The following is a 25,874-nucleotide window of genomic DNA, read 5'->3' on the forward strand; positions in this document are numbered from 1 at the left end:
GGGAAGTGCGGCAGATGGGTTTCTGCAGGGGAGGCTGTGCCTCACGGGCTGGAGCTGCCTCAGCGCTGCTGGCAGGGCTGGGGAAACCTGAGCCACGGAGAGCACAGCAGGGTGGGGACAAACCCCAGGGACATGGGGAGTGGGGACAAACGAGATGGACATGGGGTGTGGGGACAAACCCCAGGGACACGGGCTGTGGGGACAAACCCCAGGGACACGGGCTGTGGGGACAAACCCCAGGGACACGGGGGTGTGGGGACAAACCCCGGCAGGACACGGGGTGTGGGGACAAACCCGATGGACACGGGGAGTGGGGACAAACCCCAGGGACACGGGGTGTGGGGACAAATCCCATGGACACAGGGTGTGGGGACAAACCCGATAGACATGGGGTGTGGGGACAAACCCGATGGACACGGGGAGTGGGGACAAACCCCAGGGACACGGGGTGTGGGGACAAACGAGATGGACACGGGGTGTGGGGACAAGCCCAGGGGTGTGGGGACAAACCCGAGATGGACACAGGCTGTGGGGACAAATCCCATGGACATGGGGTGTGGGGACAAGCCCAGGGGTGTGGGGACAAACCTCGGCAGGACACGGGGGTGTGAGGACAAAGCCCAGGAGTGTGGGGACAAACCCGATGGACACGGGCTGTGGGGACAAACCGGAGATGGACACGGGGAGTGGGGACAAACCCCATGGACACGGGGTGTGGGGACAAGCCCGGGGCTGTGGGGACAAACCCGATGGACGCGGGGTGTGGGGACAAGCCCGGGCTGTGGGGACAAACCTGATGGACACAGGGTGTGGGGACAAACCCCATGGACACGGGCTGTGGGGACAAGCCCAGCGGTGTGGGCTGGGTGCTGCCCGTCAGGCAGAGCCCACGAGGAGCCCCGGCAGGGCTGGCATCAGGCTCCCGGGCTGTTTTCCCAGGGAGCGAGCATGCCAGGGATGAGGGCAGTTGTCTGATCTCGCTTTTGCCCTAAACAGACAGAAGGGGTGCCAGGAGCTGCCCCCCCTTTGACAAACCCGGCGGGGAGCTGAGCTCCGGGCTGGTGGGGGCCGGCCCTGGAGGTTACCTTAATGACAGAAATCTCCACTTGTCTTTCCAGAGTTACAGAAACCGCAGAGGTATCAGAGCATTTAATCGCTTGTTTTACTGCCGGGGCTGTGTGTTGTGGTGAGGAGCTGCATTCCAGACCGACGGCTTCTCCCGACGGCTCCTGTCACCGCCGTGCGCTGGGCAGTGCCTGCCCCAGCAGCTCCCTGGGCCCCCCAGCAGCTCCCCGGGCACCCCAGCAGCTCCCCGGGCACCCCAGCAGCTCCCCGGGCACCCCAGCAGCTCCCCGGGCACCCCAGCAGCTCCCCGGGCACCCCAGCAGCTCCCCGGGCACCCCAGCAGCTCCCCGGGCACCCCAGCAGCTCCCCGGGCACCCCAGCAGCTCCCCGGGCACCCCGGCAGATCCTTGGGCACCCCAGCACCTCTCTGGCTATCCCAGCCGCTCCCTGGGCACCCCACTTGGGCACCCCAGCAGCTCTTTGGGCACCCCAGCAGCTCCCTGGGCACCCCTGCAGCTCTCTGGGCACCCCAGCAGCTCCCCGGGCACCCCAGCAGCTCCCTGCTGCCGGCGGTCCCGGCTCTCCCTGTGCCAGCCCCGCGGGGGAGCCCCTGCCCGGCGGAGTTTTCATTGCCCGCTGCCAGAGCAGCAAAGGCCAGCTCAGCACTTTCATCCCCCGCGTGTTGGGGTCGGAGTGGAGGTGACGAGGGGCAGAGCAGATGGAAACAATGACACTTTATCTGTCCTTCCCCCGTGCCGCTCCCACGCGAGCCCGCCGGGGCGGTGCCAGCCCAGGGGTGCCACCCCGGTGGTGCCATCCCAGCAGAGCCACCCCAGCAGTGCCACCCCAGCAGTGTCACCCCAGCAGTGCCAGCGCAGTGCCATCCCAGCAGTGCCAGCCCAGCAGTGCCAGTGCAGTGCCACCCCAGCAGTGCCATCCCAGTGGTGCCAGCCCAGCGGTGCCAGCCCAGCAGTGCCAGCCCAGGAGTGCCATCCCAGCGGTGCCAGCTCAGCAGTGCCAGCGCAGCAGTGCCATCCCAGTGGTGCCATCCCAGCAGAGCCATTCCCAGCAGTGCCATCCCAGCGGTGCCATCCCAGCAGTGCCACCCCAGCAGTGCCAGCCCAGGGGTGCCACCCCAGCAGTGCCAGCACAGTGCCACCCCAGTAGTGCCAGCCCAGCAGTGCCAGCGCAGTGCCACCCCAGCAGTGCCAGCGCAGTGCCATCCCAGCAGTGCCACCCCAGCAGTGCCACCCCAGCAGTGCCACCCCAGCAGAGCCACCCCAGTGCCTGGCAGGGCTGCACCAGGGCACAGCTCAGCCCCTGGCACAGGAGCAGCCCTGTGGGTTCAATGTTTACCTGGCACACGCTCTCTTCCCGTTCCCTTCCACTGCAGGGCTGGGATTCCCTCAGACAAATCCCAGGGGCAAACTGCAGGTGCAGCATGGTGGGGCTCCAAGACCTGCAGCAAGGGGTTTGGAATGCTTTATTTCCCCCCAAAATCATGGTGGGGCTCCAAGACCTGCAGCAAGGGGTTTGGAATGCTTTATTTCCCCCCAAAATCATGGTGGGGCTCCAAGACCTGCAGCAAGGGCTTCACAATGCTTCATTTCCCCCCAAATCAGGGCAGCAATCCTGGCAAGAAGTGTCATTAACAAAACAGTTTTCTACAGCAATGAGAGCTCTGTGTGTGTTTTGTTGTAAGGAAAAACAAATAAATTCATTTTTTTTCTCTAAGGAACCAAAAAACATCTCTGAGTGAATTGTAGAACAAAAGAGGCCTTGATTTCTGACACCCATCATGGAAAAGGCTGGATCCAAATATACATACATTAAAAATAAAAAGGTGTAAACAATGCTTCCTTCCTAAAGAGCTTCTCTCCTCTCTGGTTTGGAGCCTCCAGCTCCTTTCCCCTCCCCAAGGGCCCGCGGGTTTCATCTGTCCCTTTGGAATTGCTGCTCCTCAGGGGAAATCCTCTGCTCCCACCTGCGAGGGGATTAGTGCAGCCACAGGACCAAATCCCTCTGCTCAGTACCCCGGGCAAAGCTGCAGGAAATAAATCCTGTTAAGCCATTGGGGCCACTCTGGGCTTACCCAGACAGAAACGGCAGCACTATAAATAAGATCTTGGTTTGATTAGGGAAATAAAGGCAGGAAAAAAGCACTTAAAAGATATCCAGAGGAAATATAAGCTCTTCCCCCTCAGTCATGCTGACAGTGATGAATTAGTCCATGAATGCCAGTCAGAGAGTGAGTCATGATTCATAAATAAATTACAGCAAGATATTAATAGAATTATAGAATATCCTGAGCTGGGAGGGAGCACGAGGATCACCAATCCAACTCCTGGCCCTGCACAGGATGACCCAAAATCTTAGGAAATACCCTGGTAACATTCATTTAATCTGGGACATTTGCGGCCTGGGATGCCACTAAACACTCAAAATCCAGAGTAACTCAGTGATCCTTTATCAAGCACATACATTTATTGTAGTTGATAGAGCTGATCTCTGGCAGTGCCCACTTGTTGGAGACAAACTGATTTGGAGAAGCTGCTGAGTGGGTTTTGCAGCCCCTGGTCTCAAGCCCGGGGACAGGCAGGGCAGTGGCAGTGGGTGCTGCCTGTGCCAGGTGAATTGTCCCCTCCTGAGGATGCTCATCGGTGAGATAATGGCACTTTCCTCCCTTTCTTTTCAAATAAAGGCTGCTTTTGCAGTGCTTTGCAGTTAAATAATTAGCTGGTGTTCAAAAATGAGAGCTGGGAAGGGAGCTCAGGGCCTTGGCTTTGTTGTTTCACCCCGTCCTGCCTCCCCCAGCCTTGCTGTACTGAGATGCAAAATTATCAGTGGAAGAGTTTATAAAATGTCAAAACAGTTTCTCTCCTGTCAGGCAGACAATTTGTGTAAATAGAGCCTCTCTAAAGAGCCTCCTGCCAGCTCAAACCTCCCTTTCATCTCCCCAGGATTTATTGTATGCCATTTTCATGGAATTTTAAACCAGTCTCTAATGAAGAGCGAGGATGGAAAGTTCTGTGCTGCGCTCAGAGGAGCCTGCAGTGGGATCCTGGATCTGCTGTCAGCTGCCAGGGCCTGGCAGGGCCGGGCAGAGGCTGTGAAACCCAAACACAAACCCAAACCCAAACCTAAACACAAACCCAAACCCAAACCCAAACACAAACCCAAACACAAACCCAAACACAAACACAAACACAAACCCAAACCCAAAGCCAGGTGATTTCCCCTCCTCACACTAGAGGTGGCTCTCCATGGGGATGGCTCTGCCTGGCTGGGAAAGCAGCTCTGGAGCAGAACCTTCCACGCAGCTGCAGCTCCCAGCGAGGCAGAGCAGCCCGGGCTCAGTCCCTGCCAGCCGCGGGTGCTGCGGGCAGGAGGAGCTGGATAACCCGGGATAACCCGGGATAACCCGGGCACGGCTCCCCCAGGCTGGCAGGGATCACTGCCCTGGCCAGGAGCGGGACTGGCATCAAACGGGGTCCTGTGCCAGCTGCTCTGCCCCCACCCCACAGCCACACCCAAAGAAAGCTCTAAAAAACTCCAGCTGCAGCACAGTTAATTTTAAAACCACACCAGATCTGCTCGCTCCCAGCCCCTGTCCCGGCCCCCTGCCCTGGCTGTGCCTGGCACGGCCGGGTGGGAGCCCAGCAGAGCAGTTTCCAAGCCCAGCCTGGCACTGGGCAGGACTGGTGTGGCAGCCCCGGCTGCTCCCACGGGCCCTGCACACCCGAGCTCGGCAGGACCGGCAGGAACAGCTCCCCCTGCCCCGAGAGCCACAGCTCAGAGCTCAGGGAACGGCATGTGCAAGGGAAGAGCTTCCCAGGTCTGATTCTCCGCTGACAGTTTGCTCTTGACAGCAGCTGAAGTCATCTTTGGAGCCAGCCCTGCGTTCTAAGGACAGTGAGCTCTGCCTTTCAGCTCAGCTCTGTGTGCCACAGGAGGGGTTTCTTCAGGTTTTTGCACCTCTGAGAAAAGCCAGCAGAGGTTTTCCAACATCACTGGGCCCCCATTGGAGAGGCAGGGAAAAAAATCCCAAATGGGAGTTTCAGAGGGAAACCAAAAGGGTTCTGCTCCTGTCCAGCTCTTGTAGACCAGAGTAACCCCCTTTTACCATGGATGGGGAAACTGAGGCACAGTGACAGGACGCTGTCCCCACGGCAGGCTCCAGCCTCTCGTTCTGGTTGATAATTCAGCAGCCCTCACTGCCACCAGCTGTGATTCTGCTCCACACTCACATCCTCTCTCTGCCTGCCCCTCACTTCCTTCCCAGGCAGGGAGAGCCAGGACAGAGCTCACCACTGCTTGGCTTAGGAGTTGCTCGGGGTTTTTTCCTATAAAGTAAACATCACATTTTGAAATCCAGAAAAAACCTCCTCCACACCTCCTGGCGCAGGAGCAGGAGCTCTGGGATGTTAGGAAAGAGGGGCACAGATGTCCCGGGGCAGGGAGGGTGGCTGTGGCCGGGACAGCCTGGCCTGTGTGAGCCGGGACCCCCGAGCCCCCCGGTGCCCTCGGGGGGCTCACCTGGGAGAGGCTGCCCTGTCCCCTCTCCTCCCTGCTGCTGTCCCACAGCCCCGCCAGAACAAAGGCAGACGTGGCTGTTGTTGACTCACAGGATAAGATCATTGTTGTGGGATATATTTTTTTTTTGTGTGTGTGTATGTGTCACTTAGACATAATTTTTTTCTGGCAAATTTGTTCTCCGCCCCTCCGCCCCCAAAGTGAAAAGGGAATCTGTGCTCAAAGCCGCAGCTGAGATTGCAGAGACCTTCCCTTCCTGATCCTTATCTCACCAGGATGTAGGAGGATCCCTCGGGAATAGCTGGAAGCCTTTCGCTGGAGCCATCCAAGAAACGAGCACAGCCTTTAAATGGCAAAACCATCGAGTGCTCGGCACCGGGATCCCAAAGCTTTAACCCCATCTCGCTGGGACATCCCGGGACTCTGATCCCAGCTCCTGGAGCTCCTCTCCGCGGGCTCTGCCGCCTCGGCTCGGTGACAAAAGCACACCTTGGAGTCCTCGCCTGCACCAAAACCTGCACCAAAACCTGCACCAAAACCTGCACCAAAACCTGCGCTGCTGCTCCAGCCCCGCTCCCGCCTCGGGCTGGGCGCTCCAGCCGCTCCTCTGCACGGAGGGCTCCGCGGCTTCGGCAGCTGGAAAAACCCAGCCCGAGTTTCCTGAGCGAGGGAGGGCAGCGGGAGAAGGGCCCCGAGTGAGGATGCGGGGCCCGAGGGAGGGATGCGGCACCCGCAGCAGCCCGGGGCAGGGGGAAAGCCGCGCTCAGGCGGGGCAGGGACAGCAGAGGGACAGGCTCATCCTCCTGTGCCGACAGAGGAGTCCCAGCAGCCCTGGCTCTGTCCTGTTTAGGACAGGAAACAGATGCTGCCTGGTGAGGAAGCACCTGAAGAGTATCAGAGCACCTTGTGCCTGCCCCGGCAGGAACCTGGTGGGAACAGGGGGTACCGGGCGCAGCCCCCCCGGTTTGGCCCCGGCCGGGCTCGGTGGCATCGCCCTCGGACACTGTGTCCCCACGGAAAAGCACCTGCCTTTGGAGGAAAAGGCATGGGCAGGGCCAGAGCTGTTAAATCGGCTGCTGGAGCAGATCCACGAGCCCCCTGTGCAGGGGCTGCTCCATCCTCCATGCTCCATCCTCCATTCTCCAGCTCCAGCTGAGCCAGGGCGGCCTCACAGGCTGGAACCCCTGCCCCAGCACCCCCCTCTGCCTTTACAACTTGCTTTTCTTTCTCGTTAGCCTGCTCTGATTTGATTGGGAATTCATTTTTCCCCAGGTCAAGCCTGTTTTCACCCTGCTGGTACATCAGACCTCTCCCTGTCCTTACCTTCACCCTCTGGCTTTCAAACGCAGCCCCCTTCACCACGCCACGGCCGAGCTGCCTCAGCTCTGACAGTGACAGAGATTAGCTGGACTGATAAGTGACCGCTCTGCAGCAACTGCTGTTGACGTTTTTGCACCTCTAAACAGCTTGAAAGAGGAACCTGTAGACTATTTCTTTGGAAGCTGCTGGTAAGAAGGACAGCGGAAGGACGCGTTCTCCCTCCCAAGGAGCTTCCCAAGGCGCCGAGGCTGCTGAAGGGACGCAGTGAGCTTCAGGAGGGCTCTGCAGAGAGCAGAATGCTTCCTGGCAGCTGAGATACCTGCAGATCCCCCAGCTGCTGCCCGGGTGCCTCAGCACGGAGCGCGGACGTCGGAGAATCCCGCAGCGGGCGCGCGGTGCCGAGCATCCCGCGGTGGCCGCCGACGCTCCCGCGTTTCCTCCGCGGCTGCAGAGCTCAGGATGCAGAACAGCAGCCTGGCCCTGAGCAGCCTGGACGGGATTTACATCGGCACCGAGTGCCTGGTGGCCCTGGTCGCCACGCTGGGCAACGTCCTGGTGATCTGGGCGGCGAGGCTGAACGCGGCCCGCCAGAACACCACGCTCTACTTCATCGCGTCGCTGGCGCTGGCCGACGCCGCCGTGGGGCTCCTGGTGATGCCCCTGGCCGTGGTGGTGAGCCTGGGCATGGCCATGCCCGCCTACAGCTGCCTCTTCATGTGCTGCCTGCTGCTGGTGTTCAGCAACGCCTCCATCCTGTCCCTGCTGGCCATCGCCGTCGACAGGTACCTGCGAGTCAAGCTGCCCACCAGGTGAGGCTGCCCCGCCTCCTCTGCCCTCCTTTCCTACCTCTAATTACTTTAATTACTTGAAGTGGATGCTTGTGCCTCAAAGCCCACCTGGGATGAGCTTCCCAGAGGCCTGGGGGTGCTCGTGAACTGGATTTTTTGTTTATTCATGAGCTGGAAAACCAGCTCAGCCTGGTTATCCCTGATCAGAGTGCGATCGCAGGATGCATCTGTTGCATTTTCAGCATCTTCATTAATTGCACAGGATGCTCAGTGTGTTATAGGGGTTTTTTAAAAAGTTTCTGAGGCTTGTGTTTTAAATGAAATTCCTTTTAGCATTTGCTGAAAATATAAAAGTAGCAACAAACTTATTAACAATTAACTCACTGTTAATTGTTAGGTCAGTCGCTGATTACATTTAAATGAAAAGTACACAAGCTAGAAAAGCAAAGCATAACCTCAAGCACCCAAAAAGTCATGGTTTATAGTGGGAAAGGACCTGTGAAGCTGAGGAATGAATTTCAGCCCTACAAATGGCGTAAACCAAATAAAAAGAGGAAGGTACACTCAAGGAAGCCAAGAAATAAGATAGGACTTCCAACAGCAGCAAAGCAATATCCTGGCCAGAGCAGAACTAAGATCATAATGAAACAAGAAATAAAACAGGTTAAACATCCAATTTTAAACAAGGGAACTTAAGCACAGTTCTTACTGATGCTGCAAAGTAACTGTTACAAATGAAGAGGTGGGGCTTGTCCCAAGATAAAATTTGGGTTCCCCACAAAAAAAAAACTTAATGCTTAATTTTCCAACAATGACCCTGCAGCACCTGAACAGGTGAGTTCATCCTTAACTACCTTAAAATGCTTCTCTTTAACTCGATGTGGGATTTCTTCCCCTACAGATATAAAATAATCACTACAGAGAGGAGAGTGTGGCGGGCCCTGGGGCTGTGCTGGTCCCTGTCCCTGCTGGGGGGGCTCGTCCCCATGTTTGGCTGGAACAAGGCAGGCCCCAGGAGCTCCAGCTACCTCAGGTGCAGGTTCATCTCCGTGGTGAGGATGGATTACATGGTGTATTTCTGCTTCTTCACGTGGACCCTCGTGCCCCTGCTCGTCATGTGTGCTCTGTACGCCGAGATCTTCTACATCATCCACACAAGGCTCAGCCAAGGGACCGCTGTCAGGGGGGCTAGGGCTTTCTATGGCCAGGAGTTCAAGGCAGCCAAGTCTCTTGCACTGGTTCTCTTGCTCTTTGCAATCTCCTGGCTGCCTCTGTGCATTATAAACTGCATTTTCTATTTTCACCCCGAGTCTCAGATCCCCCCGTATTTGATTTACTTGGCAATCCTCTTATCCCATGCCAACTCTGCCATGAACCCCATTGTCTATGCCTACAAGATAAAGAAGTTCAAAACCACTTACCTTTTAATTTTAAGGACCTACATCCTGTGCAAAAGCCCAGACCCAGCTCTTACAGAGCAAACAACAGACCCAGAGTCATAAAGAGAGGCTGGGGCAGCCAGAGAGAAGCAGAGCATTGATAAAGCTCCTGGCTTTGCTAGGAAACCCTTGGGAAACTGCAGCAGCCTGTGGGTCTGAGGCTGCCCTAAAGCTCCATGTGAATATAACTCTTTATGCAATATAATTTCTAAACACAGAAGATGGAAACTTTGTCTGGCTGGGGGTTTTGGGTTTTTCTAACATGAAGATTGGTTGAGTTGATTGCAAACCAGGATGTGTTCTTTGCTGTTCATAATCCAGCAGCTCACAAGCTCACTGACCACTCTTGTCTGTCCATTCAGACTAGAGTTGGTCAGCTTGTGCTTCAGCCAGTGTTGTCATGTTTTCGTGAGTAATAATAAATAGTAGATGGATTTTACACTAATTCTGCCTGCTGAGTCCTCCCATGAGCAGAAGAAACTTGCCCAGTTTCAGTCAATGTCCTGCTGGGGTGGCACAGAAGTTCAGTAATTGTTACACCACAGCTGGCACAGCCCCTGTTGAGGGAACACGGCTCAAAATGAAAAGAGGAGAGGTTGTTAAAGGCCAGGCTCTTTTTTTTCCTCCATCTTCAAATAATAAAAGTGGTCTAGGAAAAGCAGAAAGGTAGTGCACCCGAGGGACCCCAGCCAGAGCTCACCTTCTGGTGAGGGAGGGAGATGCTCCCCCTATTTTCTCCTCCATAGAGCTTGAAGGAGCTGCCAGGACAGAGGTGAGACAGAGAGCAGCAGAACAAAGAGCACAGGTTGTTCTGCCGACCCTCTGAAAGTCCGTGGCACCTGCAGCAGTCTCTGGCCAAAGGCAGCACACCAAATTTCAGAGCACAGGAGCGTCTGGTGACACTTTGCTGGGAGGAGCGGGCAGAACAGCCCAGAGGGGCTGGAGGGGACAGAGCCCGCTCGGTGTCGGGGCTGGGGGGGCTGGGGGGCTGCAGGGGCTGGGGGGCTGGAGGGGCCGGAGCCCCGCTCGGTGTCGTGGCTGGAGGGGCTCCAGGGGCTGGAGGGGCTGCAGGAGCTGCAGGGGCTGGGGGGCTGGAGGGGCCGGAGCCCCGCTCGGTGTCGTGGCTGGAGGGGCTCCAGGGGCTGGAGGGGCTGCAGGAGCTGCAGGGGCTGGGGGGCTGGAGGGGCCGGAGCCCCGCTCGGTGTCGTGGCTGGAGGGGCTCCAGGGGCTGGAGGGGCTGCAGGAGCTGCAGGGGCTGGGGGGCTGGAGGGGCCGGAGCCCCGCTCGGTGTCGTGGCTGGAGGGGCTCCAGGGGCTGGAGGGGCTGCAGGAGCTGCAGGGGCTGGGGGGCTGGAGGGGCCGGAGCCCCGCTCGGTGTCGTGGCTGGAGGGGCTCCAGGGGCTGGAGGGGCTGCAGGAGCTGCAGGGGCTGGGGGGCTGGAGGGGCCGGAGCCCCGCTCGGTGTCGTGGCTGGAGGGGCTCCAGGGGCTGGAGGGGCTGCAGGAGCTGCAGGGGCTGGGGGGCTGGAGGGGCCGGAGCCCCGCTCGGTGTCGTGGCTGGAGGGGCTCCAGGGGCTGGAGGGGCTGCAGGAGCTGCAGGGGCTGGGGGGCTGGAGGGGCCGGAGCCCCGCTCGGTGTCGTGGCTGGAGGGGCTCCAGGGGCTGGAGGGGCTGCAGGAGCTGCAGGGGCTGGGGGGCTGGAGGGGCCGGAGCCCCGCTCGGTGTCGTGGCTGGAGGGGCTCCAGGGGCTGGAGGGGCTGCAGGAGCTGCAGGGGCTGGGGGGCTGGAGGGGCCGGAGCCCCGCTCGGTGTCGTGGCTGGAGGGGCTCCAGGGGCTGGAGGGGCTGCAGGAGCTGCAGGGGCTGGGGGGCTGGAGGGGCCGGAGCCCCGCTCGGTGTCGTGGCTGGAGGGGCTCCAGGGGCTGGAGGGGCTGCAGGAGCTGCAGGGGCTGGGGGGCTGGAGGGGCCGGAGCCCCGCTCGGTGTCGTGGCTGGAGGGGCTCCAGGGGCTGGAGGGGCTGCAGGAGCTGCAGGGGCTGGGGGGCTGGAGGGGCCGGAGCCCCGCTCGGTGTCGTGGCTGGAGGGGCTCCAGGGGCTGGGGGGGCTCCAGGGGCTGCAGGCACCGAGCAGCGCAGGGCACCCGGGCAGCCCCAGCCCAGGCTGGTGCTGCCATCAGGTGGCACCTCCAGCCCTGCTCCCGGGGAGCCCCGGGCTGCTGTGACACTGCCACCCCCGGGAAACCACCCCTGCTCACGCACAGGGCACGGTGTCTGTGGGCAATAACACGTGAATGAACATTCCCAGAGATTTTGGTTGTCACGCTGTGATTGTGCATTTCTTTTATGGGACCCAACCAGGAAGCAGAGATTTGCATCCAGACATTTCATGATCATCACTTCAATATCGGAAAATTACTAAGCAGAGCACTTGGCAATCAAAAAAAAAAAAAAAATACTGAAAGTGTTAGAGTTGGTGACAGAAAAGGGAAACACAAGGGCACACACATGGATCGATGCAGAGAAATATTTTCATTTCTCACTTCTCTCTGGTAGTTCTCACAAACGGAAACTTTACAAGGGCAGGGAGATTTCTACAGATGAGGAAATCCTGTACAGAAACTCCATTTGCCCACAGCTGTTGGCAGCCAGTTTGAACAGGAGACAATTTCCTGTCACAGCTACAAAAAGAGCCGTGTAACAGAGGGCATGGGGGCATTCCCAGGTGTAACATCCTTGGTGTAACATCCTCATGGCTTTTGATGCTCAGAAAGTGGGACCATTTTGATTTCATTTGGAACTTCCTCATCACAGATGCAGTGGTGTCCTGCCCCGCTGGAAGACCAGAGTGCTGTAGGTCACTTCATTCTGGGGATTGAGAGCAGCCACAGGCATTAGAGAGTGCACTGCAGGGCAGCAGGAATCCCCCACTTGTAACTCCTCCTCAACAGCACACAGCATGAACAGCCTGTCCCTGCATGGGGAAATGGCTAAAGGCTGGTTCATCCCACTGGCCAGTCTGCCTCAGGGTTCTGGGTAAAGTCTCCTTTAGGGGCTTCCAAAGAATTCTTACCACAGAGGAAAACTGCAGAAATGCTTCCCCTTTAAAGAGATTTCTCCTAACCTGCCCCATCAGTGGTTAAGCCCCAGAACCCCAAAGCTGTCAAAAGAACTGCTGAGTAACAGTTGAGTCTCAAAGGTGGCTTTTCTCCCTCCCACCCCAAATTAATATTTACCACACTGTCAAGGATGTGGAATATCTGCATAAAGCATTAGAAATGACAGCTGTGACATTTACCTGGGTGTTCCTAAGAGATTCCTCAGCTGCCCTCTGGGTGAAAGTTTCCTGTGGTAAATTTTGGTGGGATCTTTTAGAACCTGGGAAGGAAAGGGACCCCAGCCTGAGGTGTTGTCAGACAGCAATGCAAGGGAGGCTGCAGAGGGCTGGCACACGGGTGATGTGCCACCTCTGGCACAGCAAAGTGCCAGTTTGGGCTGCCCAGTCCCTGCCCACCTGTTGGAAGTGGCCAGGATGAATTCAGTGCAGCCAGGATTAGGATGAGAAAAACCCACAAGCAACAAAACCCCCGCACCTCAACAGTGGCAAAGTTAATTTTTTCCTGAAAACACCACTGGGAGGGTTCACAGGGAATTACTGCCAGGGATGAGCTGCTCACCAACACACAGTTATTCAAGGCAGACACTACTTGAGGAACTAAGTAACTTCTGCAGCCACCATCAGTCTGCTGCTGTGCCCTCGACTGTGTCACTCACTTTTCCTGAAGAGGAAGATGATTGCAAAAACCAGGACAGTCAGGAGGATGCCAGAGATGAAGGCCAGTGACACGTACAGTATTTCATGGCTGTTGATACACAGGAAATCCTGTCAGAATCCCCAGTTTCAGCAGAGGGATTGAAGCATCAGTAGTGCTCAAATTCACCAGAGTTCATGGAGTGTAACGTTTATCCCCAGCCCCACGAGACTAAGGTGTGTGTCTGCCCTGAGCATCTCCAGGAACCACCCATCCAGGGCACAGCCCAGGCAATTCCAACCAAACTGTAACCCCCTGAGATGTTAAATATGTTAAATATGTTAAATATGTTAAATATGACATAGAACCCTTCCCTTGCAGAAGGAGGCTGCAGTCTCAGGGAACTCTGGGTTTGAATCAGGAAATAAAGGTGCAGCATTTACTTATTAATCCAGCATCTGGCTTCTGCAGCTCTGAAATCAGCTGTAGGGGTGTGGACAGTGGTAGTGACAGTGGTAGTAGGGCAAATGGGCTCTGGTGCAACTGCAATAGGAAAAAAAAAAAAAATCACAAGCTTGTTTTAAAATGTGCAAATTTCTCCAGTAGTACTGCAAGCAACTAAAACCACATGGGGGGGGCTGTGTCTGAGCAGTGTGTCTGAAAGTGGAACCAGCAGACAGGAAAGTTCTGCTGCTCGGGTGATGGCTGTGCCAGGCAGGCTGGCAACCATGCAGCCCTTCCCCAAGCACCCCCCGAGCAGCCCCTGGGCAGGGCATCACCTCAGCCAGCAGCACTGCAGCTGAGGAATTCCCTTAAAAAATAAAATACCTGGAGCTTCTTTTGAGGAAAAGCCTCCCATTCTCTCAGAGCATTAACTGATGGGAAGAGAGGCTGAAAGAAAGGGAGAGTTATATTTATACACATACACACATAAGCAAAGCAAACTTGTTATCCTCTTCCAACTCTAAAGACTTGATTTAGTTTTTGTCCATTTCTTGGCCATCTTGTAAAAGTGGCACAAAGCTGGCAGCTCCTCAGCAGCAGCCCCTGCCCAGTGTCTTGTTCCCAAACACACGAGCTCACTGCTCCCTGACGGGCACGGGGCCTTCTCCACCCAGAAAACGGAGCATATTCAACAACTAGAAAGCACCTACAGGATTATTTTTGCAGCAGCAAAAAAACCCTGTGAACATTTTCATAACCAGAAGCAGCTTTGAAAAGTTCGTCCCTTGATGGTTTTTTTTAAATTTACTTTTCCCACCAAAACAGGAACGGTAACTTTCTTCTCCAGTTTGTGTTTGGGATCTTAGAGATAGGGATTCTAAAAGATATTGCACTACAAAATCCCTGCACTGGCATTTCTCAGCACATGCTTTGCAAACTGCAGATTGTGAACAGTGTGAGAATATTACAACATGAAAATAAAACACCCTGCTCCCTGCTGCTGCCACGTTTCCTCCTGGGTCCCATTGTTGCCACATTCCAGAGGGGCCAAACCATGAAACCTCCCAGTTTCCCACACCAAACCTCACGGGGTGCTGTGTTTAAAAGAAACGAGAAATGATACAGCTCCATCTTACCTCCCACCATGGAAGGGCTGCTGGAAAACTCCCCGAGTGCCAGCACACCACTTTAACCACTTGCTTTGTGAGAAGAATCTGTCACACCAGCCAAAAGCTCAAATGTCAATCAGATGTGGGCTTACACAATTGTGGAAGTTAAGCAACTTCACTTTTTTATTTAAATTGACAAAAAAACAGGAAACCATGAAAGACACCTGCATTCTCTGGAACTGTTAGTCTGAAAAAAGTGAGGCAGCTTCAGCTTAGGCTGGCTTGAAGTGAGGTTCTTGCCCCTAAAGAACACCACTTTGGTGAACTGAGCTACTGCAAGTGTAAGAAAAGCACGTTTCTCAACTCCACTGAGAAATGGGATTGCAGGCACCCCCAGCGTGCCCACCTGGGTTTCTGGAGTACATAAATCACATCTCAGCACACAGGGGGAGGCGATTTGTGTGTGTGCTTTGCTGGGATTTCTGAGTTTTGACACATTGCTTCAGGGAAAGGCTTCCTATAAAAAGAGAAGGAACGGAGTGATGGAAGTGCAGAAGAACTCCTCTGGAACAAACCTTGTCCCATTGCAGACTGAGCACTGACACAGCCAGCTGAGGACAAGGCTTTCAGGAGCTTCTGACACACTTCCTGCCCCATCTCTTTTCCCAGAACTCAAACTCTCAACACTCCACGAGGCTTCAGGTGAAAGGGGGGTCCCAGCTCCTTTAGAGAACAGGAACATTCACCCAGAGCTGCCCCCAGCCAGGGCCAGGTGAATGGCAGCACAAATCATCCTGATTTTAGAACACAGGTACAGCAGGCATCTGGGGAGCTAGCACTCAGAACTCTACCACAGGGATCAGCTTCAGCAGCAGGATTTTCCTCTGTGAAGTTCTGGGTTTTTGGAAGTGTTCCTGACCAAACAGGATCTCACACACTGTGGTTCCAATCATCCCCCACCATAAACCAGCTGCAGCGGCTGGTGTGACCATCCAGTGACTTCAAACACAAACATGCAGGGACTGTTGCTAGTGAAAGACAGCAGAGGGGTTTTTTTGTCTGTTTAATGGTATTTTAGAGTCATACAGTTTCCAAGAGGAGCTATTGGGACGTGTCAGTGGGCTCAGACTGCTCACACGGCTGCATGGGCACTCTTGGACAGCGCCTTCAGGTCCAGGATGCACTTGGCAATGCTTTCCTTCTGCTGCAAGAGACAGGAAACAGCCTTCAGGAGACATTTCAGCAAGAAAACAGACATTTAAGTGCACTTCATATAAACCTTTTTAGACCTATAAGGTACTGATTAAGAGGGATGTAATTATAGCTCATGAAGCCAGAGATTCACATCCAATAAAGCACAGATTCCTATCCAATAAAGCACAGATTCCTATCCAATAAAGCAGATTCCTATCCAACAAAGCACAGATTCCTGGAATCCCAGAAGGTTTGGGTTGAAAGGGATCTCAAAGCTCATCCAGTCCCACCCCAGGCCAAGGTTTCCCATCACCTCGTGAGCCAGGATCCCTGAACAGCCAATCTTTGTGCAGGCTAAAAAGTAAAGCAGGCAAAACCCAGCAAGTACCTGCTGAGGTGTGATGCTCTGAACAACGTTCCTCTCCACCCACTGGATCATGTGGTCCTGCTCTTTCTGCCGCTTCAGGTTCTGCATGGCCACCTGGTAGTCCAGCCTCTTCTTCACCTCGTTGTACACCGTCAGCAAGCGCTCGCGGTAGTTGGTTTCCAGCAGCATTGCGATGTTGTTCTGCAACAGAGCAGCACGCGAGAGGCTCAAGCCTGGCAGCAGAGCATGCTGTGTGGCAGGAGTGCCAGGAGCCCAGCAGGGCAGGCTGCCTGGCGCTGAGCAGCTGCAGCAGCAGCAGCCCTGCTCACCCTCTTGGCATCGAAGAGGTAACTGCGCCCCTCCGCCCTCCACTGCTCCTTCTTCTCGTCCTCGATGGCCGTCTGCAGCGTCTGGATGGCCTCGTTCTTCATGGCCAGAGCTGTGGCCACCTTCTCCTGCAAGACAGGGAGGACTCCACGCCTCAGAGTCAGATGCAAGGGAAACAAGCGGTGTGCAGCCGAAGCTGAAGTGCTGCACCGAGCTGCGGAAACGCCTGCGCACACTGCCCTGTGCCACGGCTGGGGTTATGCCAACAGGGGGGAATGAGGCTCACAACCAGCCAGGGAGCCCCAGACTGGTCTGGGTTGGAAGGAACCTAAATCCCATCCAACCCCAGCCCTGCCATGGCAGGGACACCTTCACTGTCCCAGCTGCTTCCAGCCCTGCCCAGCCTGGCCTTGGCACTGCCAGGGATCCAGGGGCACCCACAGCTGCTCTGGGCACCCTGTGCCAGGCCTGCCACCTTCCCAGCAACAATTCCTAACTCCCAACATCCCATCCAACCCTGTCCTCTGGCAGTTTATGCCATCTGTACTTCACCAAACCCCTTCCTTACTATCAGCTGCAAAGTCAAGCTGCAGCTTCCTCGTTACCTCGTTCAGCTTGTCAGCAAAAGCTGCCACATCAGGCCCGAACTTCTTGATGGCATAAACGATGACTGTCAGGATGCAGGCAGCTGCTGCTGTCTCGTGGTTGATCACGTAGATCTCCTTGGAGAGGAGGTAGAGCAGGAGGCCAGTGCCCAGCATGTAGGGCCCTACAGGAGACGTGAAGCAGCACTACTCGTATGAAGCACCACGAGCATCAATAAACTGAAATACCTAAGAGGGAGCTTCAAAGGCTCACAAGGTCAGGAAGAAGTGCTCTACTTTACCAGGACAAAAAGCAGATCCACAGTTCCACGTGGGAAAGGTGCCACAAGGAACCTCACCACACGTGGGAGCAGCTTGCACCTGACATGGACCTGCTGCTTCTGCTCATTCAGAAACATTAGGAATTGAAATTTTTTAAGAACCAAGAGGCAACTAAATCTCTCTATAAAATCAAGCTCATGGAATTCTTTCAACCATTAGGTGTCTAACTTTAGAGCCAGGAGTCCTACAGTGGCTCGTTCTTCACAACCTGCACATGCAAAACACTCATTTTCAGCACTATTTTACCTTTTCAGCAGCCAGAACTGGTGAACAGAACCATGTAAGCATACTTAAAAATGGTAAAAGTCTATATTAACCTGTCACTCCTGTTTTAGGGTAGAGAAACTGGAAAAACTCCTCAGGGATCAAACCATGACGAACTTCTCCTCCCTTCTCGGGCAGAGGTGGCACGGGAGCCAAACTCTGCTGAGTTGTGTGCAGGGGTCTTGTGGCGTGCAACACCCTGGGAACGAGGGGAACATCTCAGTTATGATTCTTGTTAAAAATCAGACAGAAACGCTCCCCCAAACCACCCTTAGATGGGGCTCAAGCCCATTTCCAATTATTTTCAGCACTATTTTACCTTTTCAGCAGCCAGAACTGGTGAACAGAACCATGTAAGCATACTTAAAAATGGTAAAAGTCTATATTAACCTGTCACTCCTGTTTTAGGGTAGAGAAACTGGAAAAACTCCTCAGGGATCAAACCATGACGAACTTCTCCTCCCTTCTCGGGCAGAGGTGGCACGGGAGCCAAACTCTGCTGAGTTGTGTGCAGGGGTCTTGTGGCGTGCAACACCCTGGGAACGAGGGGAACATCTCAGTTATGATTCTTGTTAAAAATCAGACAGAAACGCTCCCCCAAACCACCCTCAGATGGGGCTCAAGCCCATTTCCAATAAGCAGTAACTGGTGAGGGGCGGGCAGAGGGTGCCCCATCCCTGGCCGTGTCCAGTGCAACACCCTGGGAACGAGGGGAACATCTCAGTTATGATTCTTGTTAAAAATCAGACAGAAACGCTCCCCCAAACCACCCTTAGATGGGGCTCAAGCCCATTTCCAATAAGCAGTAACTGGTGAGGGGCGGGCAGAGGGTGCCCCATGCCTGGCCGTGTCCAAGGCCAGGCTGGCCCTGCTCCCGTGGAAGGTGTCCTTGTGCACGGCAGGCGGTGGAACCGGATGAGCCTTAAGGCCCTTTCGGCCCCGAACTCGTCGGTGATTCGAAGGTGGTGGCATTTACAGGACACTCCTCCTCCCAGGCAGGGGGTGGGACCAGATAACCTCCACAGGCTCCTTGCCCCCGTCCCTGCTCTGTACTCCCGCGGCATCAATGGGGAAAACGCGACACAAACGCGCAGAACAACGCTGTTTAAGCACCAACCCGGGGCTCCCCGGTACTCACCCCACGGCGACGGGCGGCGGCAGCGCCCTCAGCGCGGCGGGGGCTGAGGGGACAAGAGGGCAGAGAGCGCGTCAGGGCACAGCTCGGCCAGCACCCCCCGCCCGCCACCCGCTCCCCCCGAGCGGCGGCACTGCCCGGGCTCACCGGCGCGCAGGACGAGGCGGGACAGCATGGCAGGACAGAGCAGGGCAGGGCGGGGAGCGGCCGTGAGGAGCGCCGGGGCCCTGAGGAGCCGAGCTCGTCCCGCTCGGTGACCGCCGAGATGGCGGCGCGGCTCTCGCGAGAGCGCGGGGAAGGCGGGCGCGGGGCGGGCGCTCTCGCGAGAGGAGGCGGCGGCGGGAGACACGTGGGGGCGCCGCCGGCCCCGCCGCCGCCGCCGCCATGGAGGACGCCGCCGCCTCAGGCGGCCCCGCCGCCCGCCCCGCCCGATGGCGCGGCGCCCGCCGCCTCGCTGGATGGGGACCCCGCGGCCGAGGCCGCCGCCGAGTGGAACATCCCGCCCAACGCGCCCGCCTGCATGGAGCGGCACCTGGAGCGCGCGCATTACCGCGCAGGTAGCGGCGCGGGCGGCGCGGCGGGTCCGGCACCCGGGGCCGCTCCCCGGGCGCTCCCCGCGCCGCCGCCCGCGCCTCCCCTCGTGTCTCTCCCGCAGACGGGGCCCTGCTGCTGGGCGCCTCCGGGCTGAACGGGCGCTGCTGGACCGGCTCGCTGTGGGTGTTCGCCGAGCCCCGGCGCGCCCCCAGCGAGGGCTTCTGCACCGCCGGCGTGCAGACCGAGGCGGGGGTGGCCGACCTGTGCTGGCTGGCCGACCGGGGCATCCTGGTGGCCTCCGACTCCGGTAAGCCGTGGGGATGCTCCCGTCCTTCGCTGGGCTGCGCCTGTGCCCTGTCCCAGTGCCGAGCTGGGGACCCCCAGACCCTCCCCTAGTCAAAGGTGGGTGGGTGTCCTTGTCCCTGTGCTCGGTGTCCTTGTCACTGGGCTGGGTGTCCCTGTCCCTGAGCTGGGTGTCCCTGTCACTCAGGTGGGTGTCCCTCTGACTGAGCTGGGTGTCCCTCTCACTGGGGTGGGTGTCCCTGTCCCTGAGCTGGGTGTCCCTGTCACTCAGGTGGTTGTCCCTGAGCTGGGTGTCCCTGTCACTCAGGTGGGTGTCCCTGTCCCTGAGCTGGGTGTCCCTGTCACTCAGGTGGGTGTCCCTGTCCCTGAGTTGGGTGTCCCTCTCACTGGGGTGGGTGTCCCTGTCCCTGAGCTGGGTGTCCCTCTCACTGGGGTGGGTGTCCCTGTCCCTGAGCTGGGTGTCCCTCTCACTCAGGTGGGTGTCCCTCACTCAGGTCAGTGTCCCTGTCACTCACGTTGCTGTTCCTGTGTCCCCCAGGTGCCGTGGAGCTGTGGGAGCTGGAGGAGAACGAGAGCCTCATAGTGAACAAGTTCTGTAAATACGAGCACGACGACATCGTGACCTCGGTGTCGGTGCTGGCGGGCAGCAGCCAGGCTGTCAGCGGGGGCAGGGATTGCTGGTGAGTGTGCCCAGCCTGGCAGCCTGTGCCCGGGCTGTGCTGGGCACTCACTGCTCGCTCTTGCCCACAGTGTGAAGGTCTGGGACATCCCGGAGCAAACGGTGCTGCACTCCTACAGAGGTGAGTGCCAAGCCACCCCTCTGTCCCTTTGTAATCCCCTTGGCATCCCACTCTGACCCTGTCCCCAGCCCCTCGAGCTCGGGGCTGTCACAAGGACTGTGCCATGCTTGGACTGGGCAGCTCGTCACTTGGGTAGGAGGCAGCTGAGCAGAAGTTATCCCGTGTCTGGGCAGAGCTGGTAAACTGCTGTGCCTCTGGAGGGCCTTGGGAACGTGTGGGAAAGTTGGATCCAGTCTTTGAGGCTCTTTATCCTTTTGTGCTTTTGGTAGCTCACTCCGATGCAGTGACATGTGTGGCTTCCTGTCCTGGTAAGGACACTGTGTTCCTGTCCTGTGCTGAGGTAAGGCTCACTCTGTTGTCTAAATCTACCCCATTTAAATGAGATTTAACTTTAGGTATTTACAGTTTAATGCACTTAGAAACCACCTCTGTGTTGCAACCTGCCTTCCTGTGTTATTGCAGTGTTCCAGTCTGATAATAAATTAATTCAAATTTATAATCAGTTTGCCAAACTGATTCCGACAGGTTTATATCAAATTTTGGGAGCTCCTAGGTCTGCCCTGGGGATGACTGAAGGCTGCACTTGGTGACAGCATCATTTTAACCCAGAGGAAAACACAGGGACATTTTGCCTGTGAGTCAGCAATGAATCTGAATTTATGCCACAAAGAAATTGTAAAATTCTTCTCATTCCTTTTGGATTTCCAGGACAACAGAACTTTACTCTGGGACACCAGATGCCCCAAACCAGCTACCCGAATTGGTATGTGTCTGTGTGCAGTCACTGCTTCTGCATGAGCTTCTGTTGGAAGAAATAAATTATTTTATGCCTGACTTCTCCCTCCTAATCTAGTGATGTGCCTGTTAAAACCTAAGGAGGTCTAACACTGTCACAGAAGTACAATAAGCTTAAATCACTTGTCTTGCTGCAGTAGCAGTGCTAAGGGAGATGGGTGAGGGATATCTTTGTGCTGCCTCCTTCCACTCTCACCCCAGTTTGTTCCCCTGCAGTTTGCAGTGCCTGTAATTACCTCCCTACCTCAGTCATGTGGCATCCACAGAAAAGTGACATCTTTGTCTTGGGTAAGAACCTGCGCTGCCTCCAGGCCAGCCACGGTGGCTGTTTGCACAGGACAGATTCTAACTGCAGCGCCCCTCTCTCCCAGGTGATGAAAGTGGAACAGTTGCACTGGTGGACACAAAGAATCCTGACTCTGCCCTCAGCGCTGCCGTGCACACCCGAGGCATCACAGGCTTTGCTTTCTCTGCACACAGGTACTGAATGCTCCTGGCACACAGCGTGGCACTGCATCCCCCCAAAAGCCTTTGTTGTACTTGAGTAAAACCTGTGAGACTGCCAGCTTTGGGCTTCTCATCCAGGAGATTGTAGCAGAGAACAGAATAAACCAAGCAGCGTCTCACTGCTGACGTGGGAATGTCCACAATAACAATTCTGCAGCTCCAGGATTACTGAGCCACACACTGTGGGGATTTTTCTAATTAGTCACCTTTGATTAAAGAAGGATCACTTGTTTTCAGACTCTAATTGAGTATTCCCACTCAGTGTACTGGCACCCTGCCAAATGCTGATGAAAACATTCTTGTGAGATTTCTGTGAGTTCATTCGCTGAGCCTGGGTCTGGATCACTAAGAATCCTGCTGTTCACAAGTTTATCCCTAAAAATTCTTGTATTTTCTTTTCTAACTGTGCTCTCATCTCTCTCTAGTTCACCCTTACTGGCTTCCATCAGTGAAGACTGTTCAGTTGCTGTTCTTGACTCAGACCTCTCAGAGGTGTAAGTACAGACAGAATACTCACTGCTGTTGTCTTCTTGAGTTAATTATTAATACACAGCATGGTTTGGGGTGGAGGGGACCTTAAATAAGATCATTCATCCCAGCCCCTGCCACGAGCAGGGCACCTTCCACTGTCCCAGGGTGCTCCAAGCCCCATCCAGCCTGGCCTTGGACACTGCCAGGGCTGGGGCAGGCACAGCTGCTCTGGGCACCCTGGAGGTGAAAATGCTCCTAAATAGAGGAGCATCATCCTCACAGCCAGCAGTTAGGGATTGCACAAGCCCACACAGTCTCTGAGGAGGGCTGATGGAGTGTTGGTGTTTTCCAGGTTCAGAAACCATTCTCATCGGGACTTTGTAAAAGGCTTGTCCTGGTCTCCTTCAGATGATGCCTTGCTCACTACAGTTGGATGGGATCATCAGGTTTTACATCACACTGTCCCTCTACCAGCTGGTGAAGCTTCTGGAATCAACTGTGTAAAAGAATAGTTTTATAAACTCGTGGTCCAAGTTCCTTGCTGGCATCACTTTGATTCTGCTGAAGTCGCAGGTGTGTGAGCTGGAGTGGGGTCTGTTGTCTGCCTCCAAGCTTGTGGCTAAGAAGGTTCCTGTAGTAATTTTGAATTAGGTCTAAGTTAGTTACAAACCAAGCTTTACCCTCTCCTCAGGAGTGGCTTCTCCTGTAATAAAAGACTTTGGTTTTACTCAGAAAAAAAATTGACTTCAGGCACAGAGGAGACTTGGAGAGACAGGGAATTAGGTGTAATGAAAAAAGAAATAAAGTCAAAAAGACTTGATTCTTTCCTCAGTTCTCCAGACTACCCATGGAATTCATAGAAGTTTCTGGGTGAGGTTAGCAGCACACCTCTTGTTGGGTAGATGTGAGAGCCTCACCTTGAGCCCAGTTCTTTGCTCTGGAAATCAGGTGGAATGAAAAGACCCGTTGGGATGCAGGGGCTGGAAGGGTTCCAGGGTTGTCCTTAATGCAGCACGTGGCTGGTGGAGAGGATCCAGCCTCAGCACCAGTGTGGAGCCCCCGGGGAGCACTGCTTGTGCACTGGTGTAGGACAGCAGTGTGTGCTGTCAGGATGTGAGGGAGGATCCCAGCTGGAGCCCTGCAGTTCAACACCTCTGGGTGGTGCTGGAATGCTGGTGCCAAGGCCAGCTCAGGGAGAGGTGCTGTGCTCTTGGACACCCTGGTTCATCTCCTCTGTGCTGAAGGCAACTCCAGGATGAGACCTGTGAACAAAAGGTTTATGTGGGGGAAAACTGGACTAAGGACTTCAGCTGTCATTTGCTTGCTGCTGTACCAGGCTGTGCTTAGTGATAACCCAGATCCGTGCACTTGTGACAAGTGACTTCCTGTGCTGGCACTGAGGGGACAGGACACTGCCCTACCCCCAGGCCGGGCTGCACAGAACCCACAAGGTGTTTTTGTCAAATAGCACATCCATTTCTAACTCAGCTCTTTACCTGGAGAAAGTCACTGCTCTGCATGCATTGCTGCTGCCCTAGGTATGGCTTGGTCTGGCCTAGTGATTCCTAGACAGAATTAAGCAAGTCCTGACTGATGAAACAAAAATGCAGTTGAAATGAATGTTACCCCTGGTTATTTAGCATGATAGCAGCATTTAAATGTACACTGCTTCCAGTTTTTACCTCTGCATACACATAGGTTTAGTTGTGCAAAGCCCACAATTAATTTTTAGGCAGACTAAGCTTTCCCAGGCTCTGTACTTCTCTCATACTCTTTGTAAACCTCACTTGCTGCTTTTTAAATTCCCGTGTCATACAGGTGTTCACAGGAGCTTCCTGTTCTAGAGCAGTGTATGACAAGAAACAGTGAATGATGATAAAAACTGACACATTTCCTCAGAAATACCCCTTGAACCACAAAGTCCCCTCTTGGGGACCCTGTGATGCTGTACTGAAACAGGTCTTGGTGCTGGTTCTGAAAAAGTTGTCTTGGAAGATGGTTTTCATTTGTAACTGGGTTTAAGTTTCACTGGGCCACTTCTGTAGCACTGAAGAGCCAGCTGAGATCATCCACACAGTTCAAATTGTGATTTCAGTCCCTGATATTAAAACTGTTCTTAAATAAATGCTCACGTATTCCTGTTCACTGCCAGGCTACTACAATTCTTCAGCACTGGTGCAAGGCAGGCTCTGGCTCCTGCTGCTGTTCAGGAAGCTGTTCTTGCCAGAACTCTGAACTTGGGGTTCCATCATGCACAGCTAAAAATAAAAGTTCAAATGTCAGACATTAAACCACACTAGGTTGCTCACATTGCCACACCTGAGCAAAACAGAACAGTCCCTGGCAGAAGACTCGTGCTGGGTGCTGAAGCCAGCAGGGAGAGCATATAACTCTTGATATATTAACTCTTTTACAACTGAAGGCCAGACCAGCCTCAGTGCTTCAGCATCTGGCAGTGTTTGTGGTGCCACAGGATGGCAGCAGCAGCCCTTGACAAGGGCGAGGCAGCGCAGCCCCAGCTGCACATGGCCTGGAGGAGGGTCTGCTTTTGGGGTGTCCAGCACTTCACTCGGGGTTTTCACTCTCACAAGCACAGAGGAGAACTTCAGCAGGCACTGCTGGGGTGCAGCTGGGCTCAGACTTGCACCAGTGCTGCAGGGAAGTTGGGGACAGCAGCAATGCCACCTCAGTCCTGGCTGGCTCTGCAGCTCCCCAGGGAGCAGAGGCAGTGCTGGGGGGTTTGTGGGGTTTGTGGCTTGCTCAGCTCTGCCTGCTCCACACACCCTTCAGCTTTGGGGACACTTGGGGACATCCCCTGTGGCTCCAGTGAAAGCTTCAGGTCACACATTGCAGCCCTTCCCTCCCTCACAGAGCCTGCTTCTGCAGCCAGAGCTGGCTGAAGGAGATGAGAATGCAAATGTGTTTAATTGGGAGTGCAGAGGAGATGAGAATGCAAATGTGTTTAATTGGGAGTGCAGAGGAGCAGCCACGCTGCAGCCAAGCCTTTCATGCTGCCTGCATGGCTCACACTGTGCTTGCAGCTTGGGCACAGCACTCAAGCTGGGACTTGTCAGAGGAATGAGAGTTTCATCCCTGGTGAGCTGCTCCAGCCCAAGGACTATTTATAGGAGCTGCTGCTGTGCCAGCCTGCCCAAGCAGCTGGGTGTGAGTGCCACAGCTCCTGGGGCTCAGCTGCCCTTCATGCCCTGACTGCGCTGCTGGAAACACTGAAATGGCCACGGGCTTGGATTAGCCCTCAGAGAAACTGGAGCAAGCCCTGAAGCTGAAATTCAAACCCTTGCTGAGCCACCTTGTCCCATCCTTTCAGGGATGTGCCAGCAGACAGACATGTAAGCAACACCAAAAAAAGTCAGACCACACATGTAATCAAACATCAGAAATGTTTAATGCGAGAAGGTTGGTGTTCAATGGCACTCATAAATAAGAGACTTTGTTCAATACTTTACAGCTAAAGCTCTGTTCCACTCCCCTAGCAGGAACTTGTGAGGAAGAGGCAGCCACAGGGGATAATTCCAGTTGTATCACAACTGGAATTACCACCCTGCATCAGAGGGTGATGTGAGAATAATTCCACACTCAGGCCTCAGGATTGCTCTCAGCACTGGGCTGAGGCAGGTGCTTTGCTCCTTTCATACCCCTTAGTTTTGTTTCTTACTCTTGCTAAATTTCTGTAGTGAAAGCTGGGAGGAGCAGGAGTGTGGGGAGTTTGTGCACACAGCTGGCAGTCACCTGTCCCAGGAAGGGGCTGGTCCCACCCCTGCAGTCCTCACCCCTGAGAGATCTGAGTGTCC

The 25,874-nt window shown here is 55.2% G+C and overlaps 3 protein-coding genes across 4 annotated transcripts; 2 read left to right on the plus strand and 1 right to left on the minus strand.

Moving 5' to 3' along the window:
* Positions 1–6,668: 6,668 nt before the first annotated feature.
* Positions 6,669–9,590, plus strand: ADORA3 (adenosine A3 receptor). The gene is made up of 2 exons (XM_041426994.1): positions 6,669–7,727; positions 8,608–9,590. Exons 1-2 carry the CDS (start codon positions 7,378–7,380, stop codon positions 9,206–9,208), a joined length of 951 nt encoding a protein of 316 aa, XP_041282928.1. The 5' UTR covers positions 6,669–7,377; the 3' UTR covers positions 9,209–9,590.
* Positions 9,591–11,649: 2,059 nt separating this feature from the next.
* Positions 11,650–18,955, minus strand: ATP5PB (ATP synthase peripheral stalk-membrane subunit b). Of its 2 annotated transcripts, XM_041426996.1 has the most exons (11): positions 18,800–18,955; positions 18,656–18,698; positions 17,908–18,053; positions 16,933–17,096; positions 16,330–16,455; positions 16,022–16,201; positions 13,715–15,643; positions 13,330–13,429; positions 12,909–12,997; positions 12,433–12,512; positions 11,650–12,002 (listed from the first exon to the last, which is right to left on the minus strand). In XM_041426996.1, exons 1-7 carry the CDS (start codon positions 18,825–18,827, stop codon positions 15,572–15,574), a joined length of 759 nt encoding a protein of 252 aa, XP_041282930.1. In that variant the 5' UTR covers positions 18,828–18,955; the 3' UTR covers positions 11,650–12,002; positions 12,433–12,512; positions 12,909–12,997; positions 13,330–13,429; positions 13,715–15,571. The 2 variants fall into 2 exon arrangements, with proteins under 2 accessions (XP_041282930.1, XP_041282931.1); XM_041426997.1 differs by lacking the exons at positions 17,908–18,053; positions 18,656–18,698; positions 18,800–18,955 and adding an exon at positions 17,571–17,728.
* WDR77 (WD repeat domain 77) lies at positions 18,918–22,882 on the plus strand. Its single transcript, XM_041426993.1, has 10 exons — positions 18,918–19,209; positions 19,308–19,493; positions 20,028–20,169; positions 20,240–20,289; positions 20,559–20,629; positions 20,998–21,052; positions 21,301–21,372; positions 21,456–21,564; positions 22,017–22,085; positions 22,415–22,882. The coding sequence occupies exons 1-10, from the start codon at positions 18,918–18,920 to the stop codon at positions 22,572–22,574; spliced, it is 1,206 nt and encodes a 401-aa protein (XP_041282927.1). The 3' UTR covers positions 22,575–22,882.
* The last annotated feature ends 2,992 nt before the right edge of the window (positions 22,883–25,874 follow it).

This window comes from Onychostruthus taczanowskii, unplaced genomic scaffold (genome assembly GCF_017590055.1).
Source record: "Onychostruthus taczanowskii isolate IOZ18803 unplaced genomic scaffold, ASM1759005v1 scaffold97, whole genome shotgun sequence".
NCBI lineage: Eukaryota > Metazoa > Chordata > Aves > Passeriformes > Passeridae > Onychostruthus > Onychostruthus taczanowskii.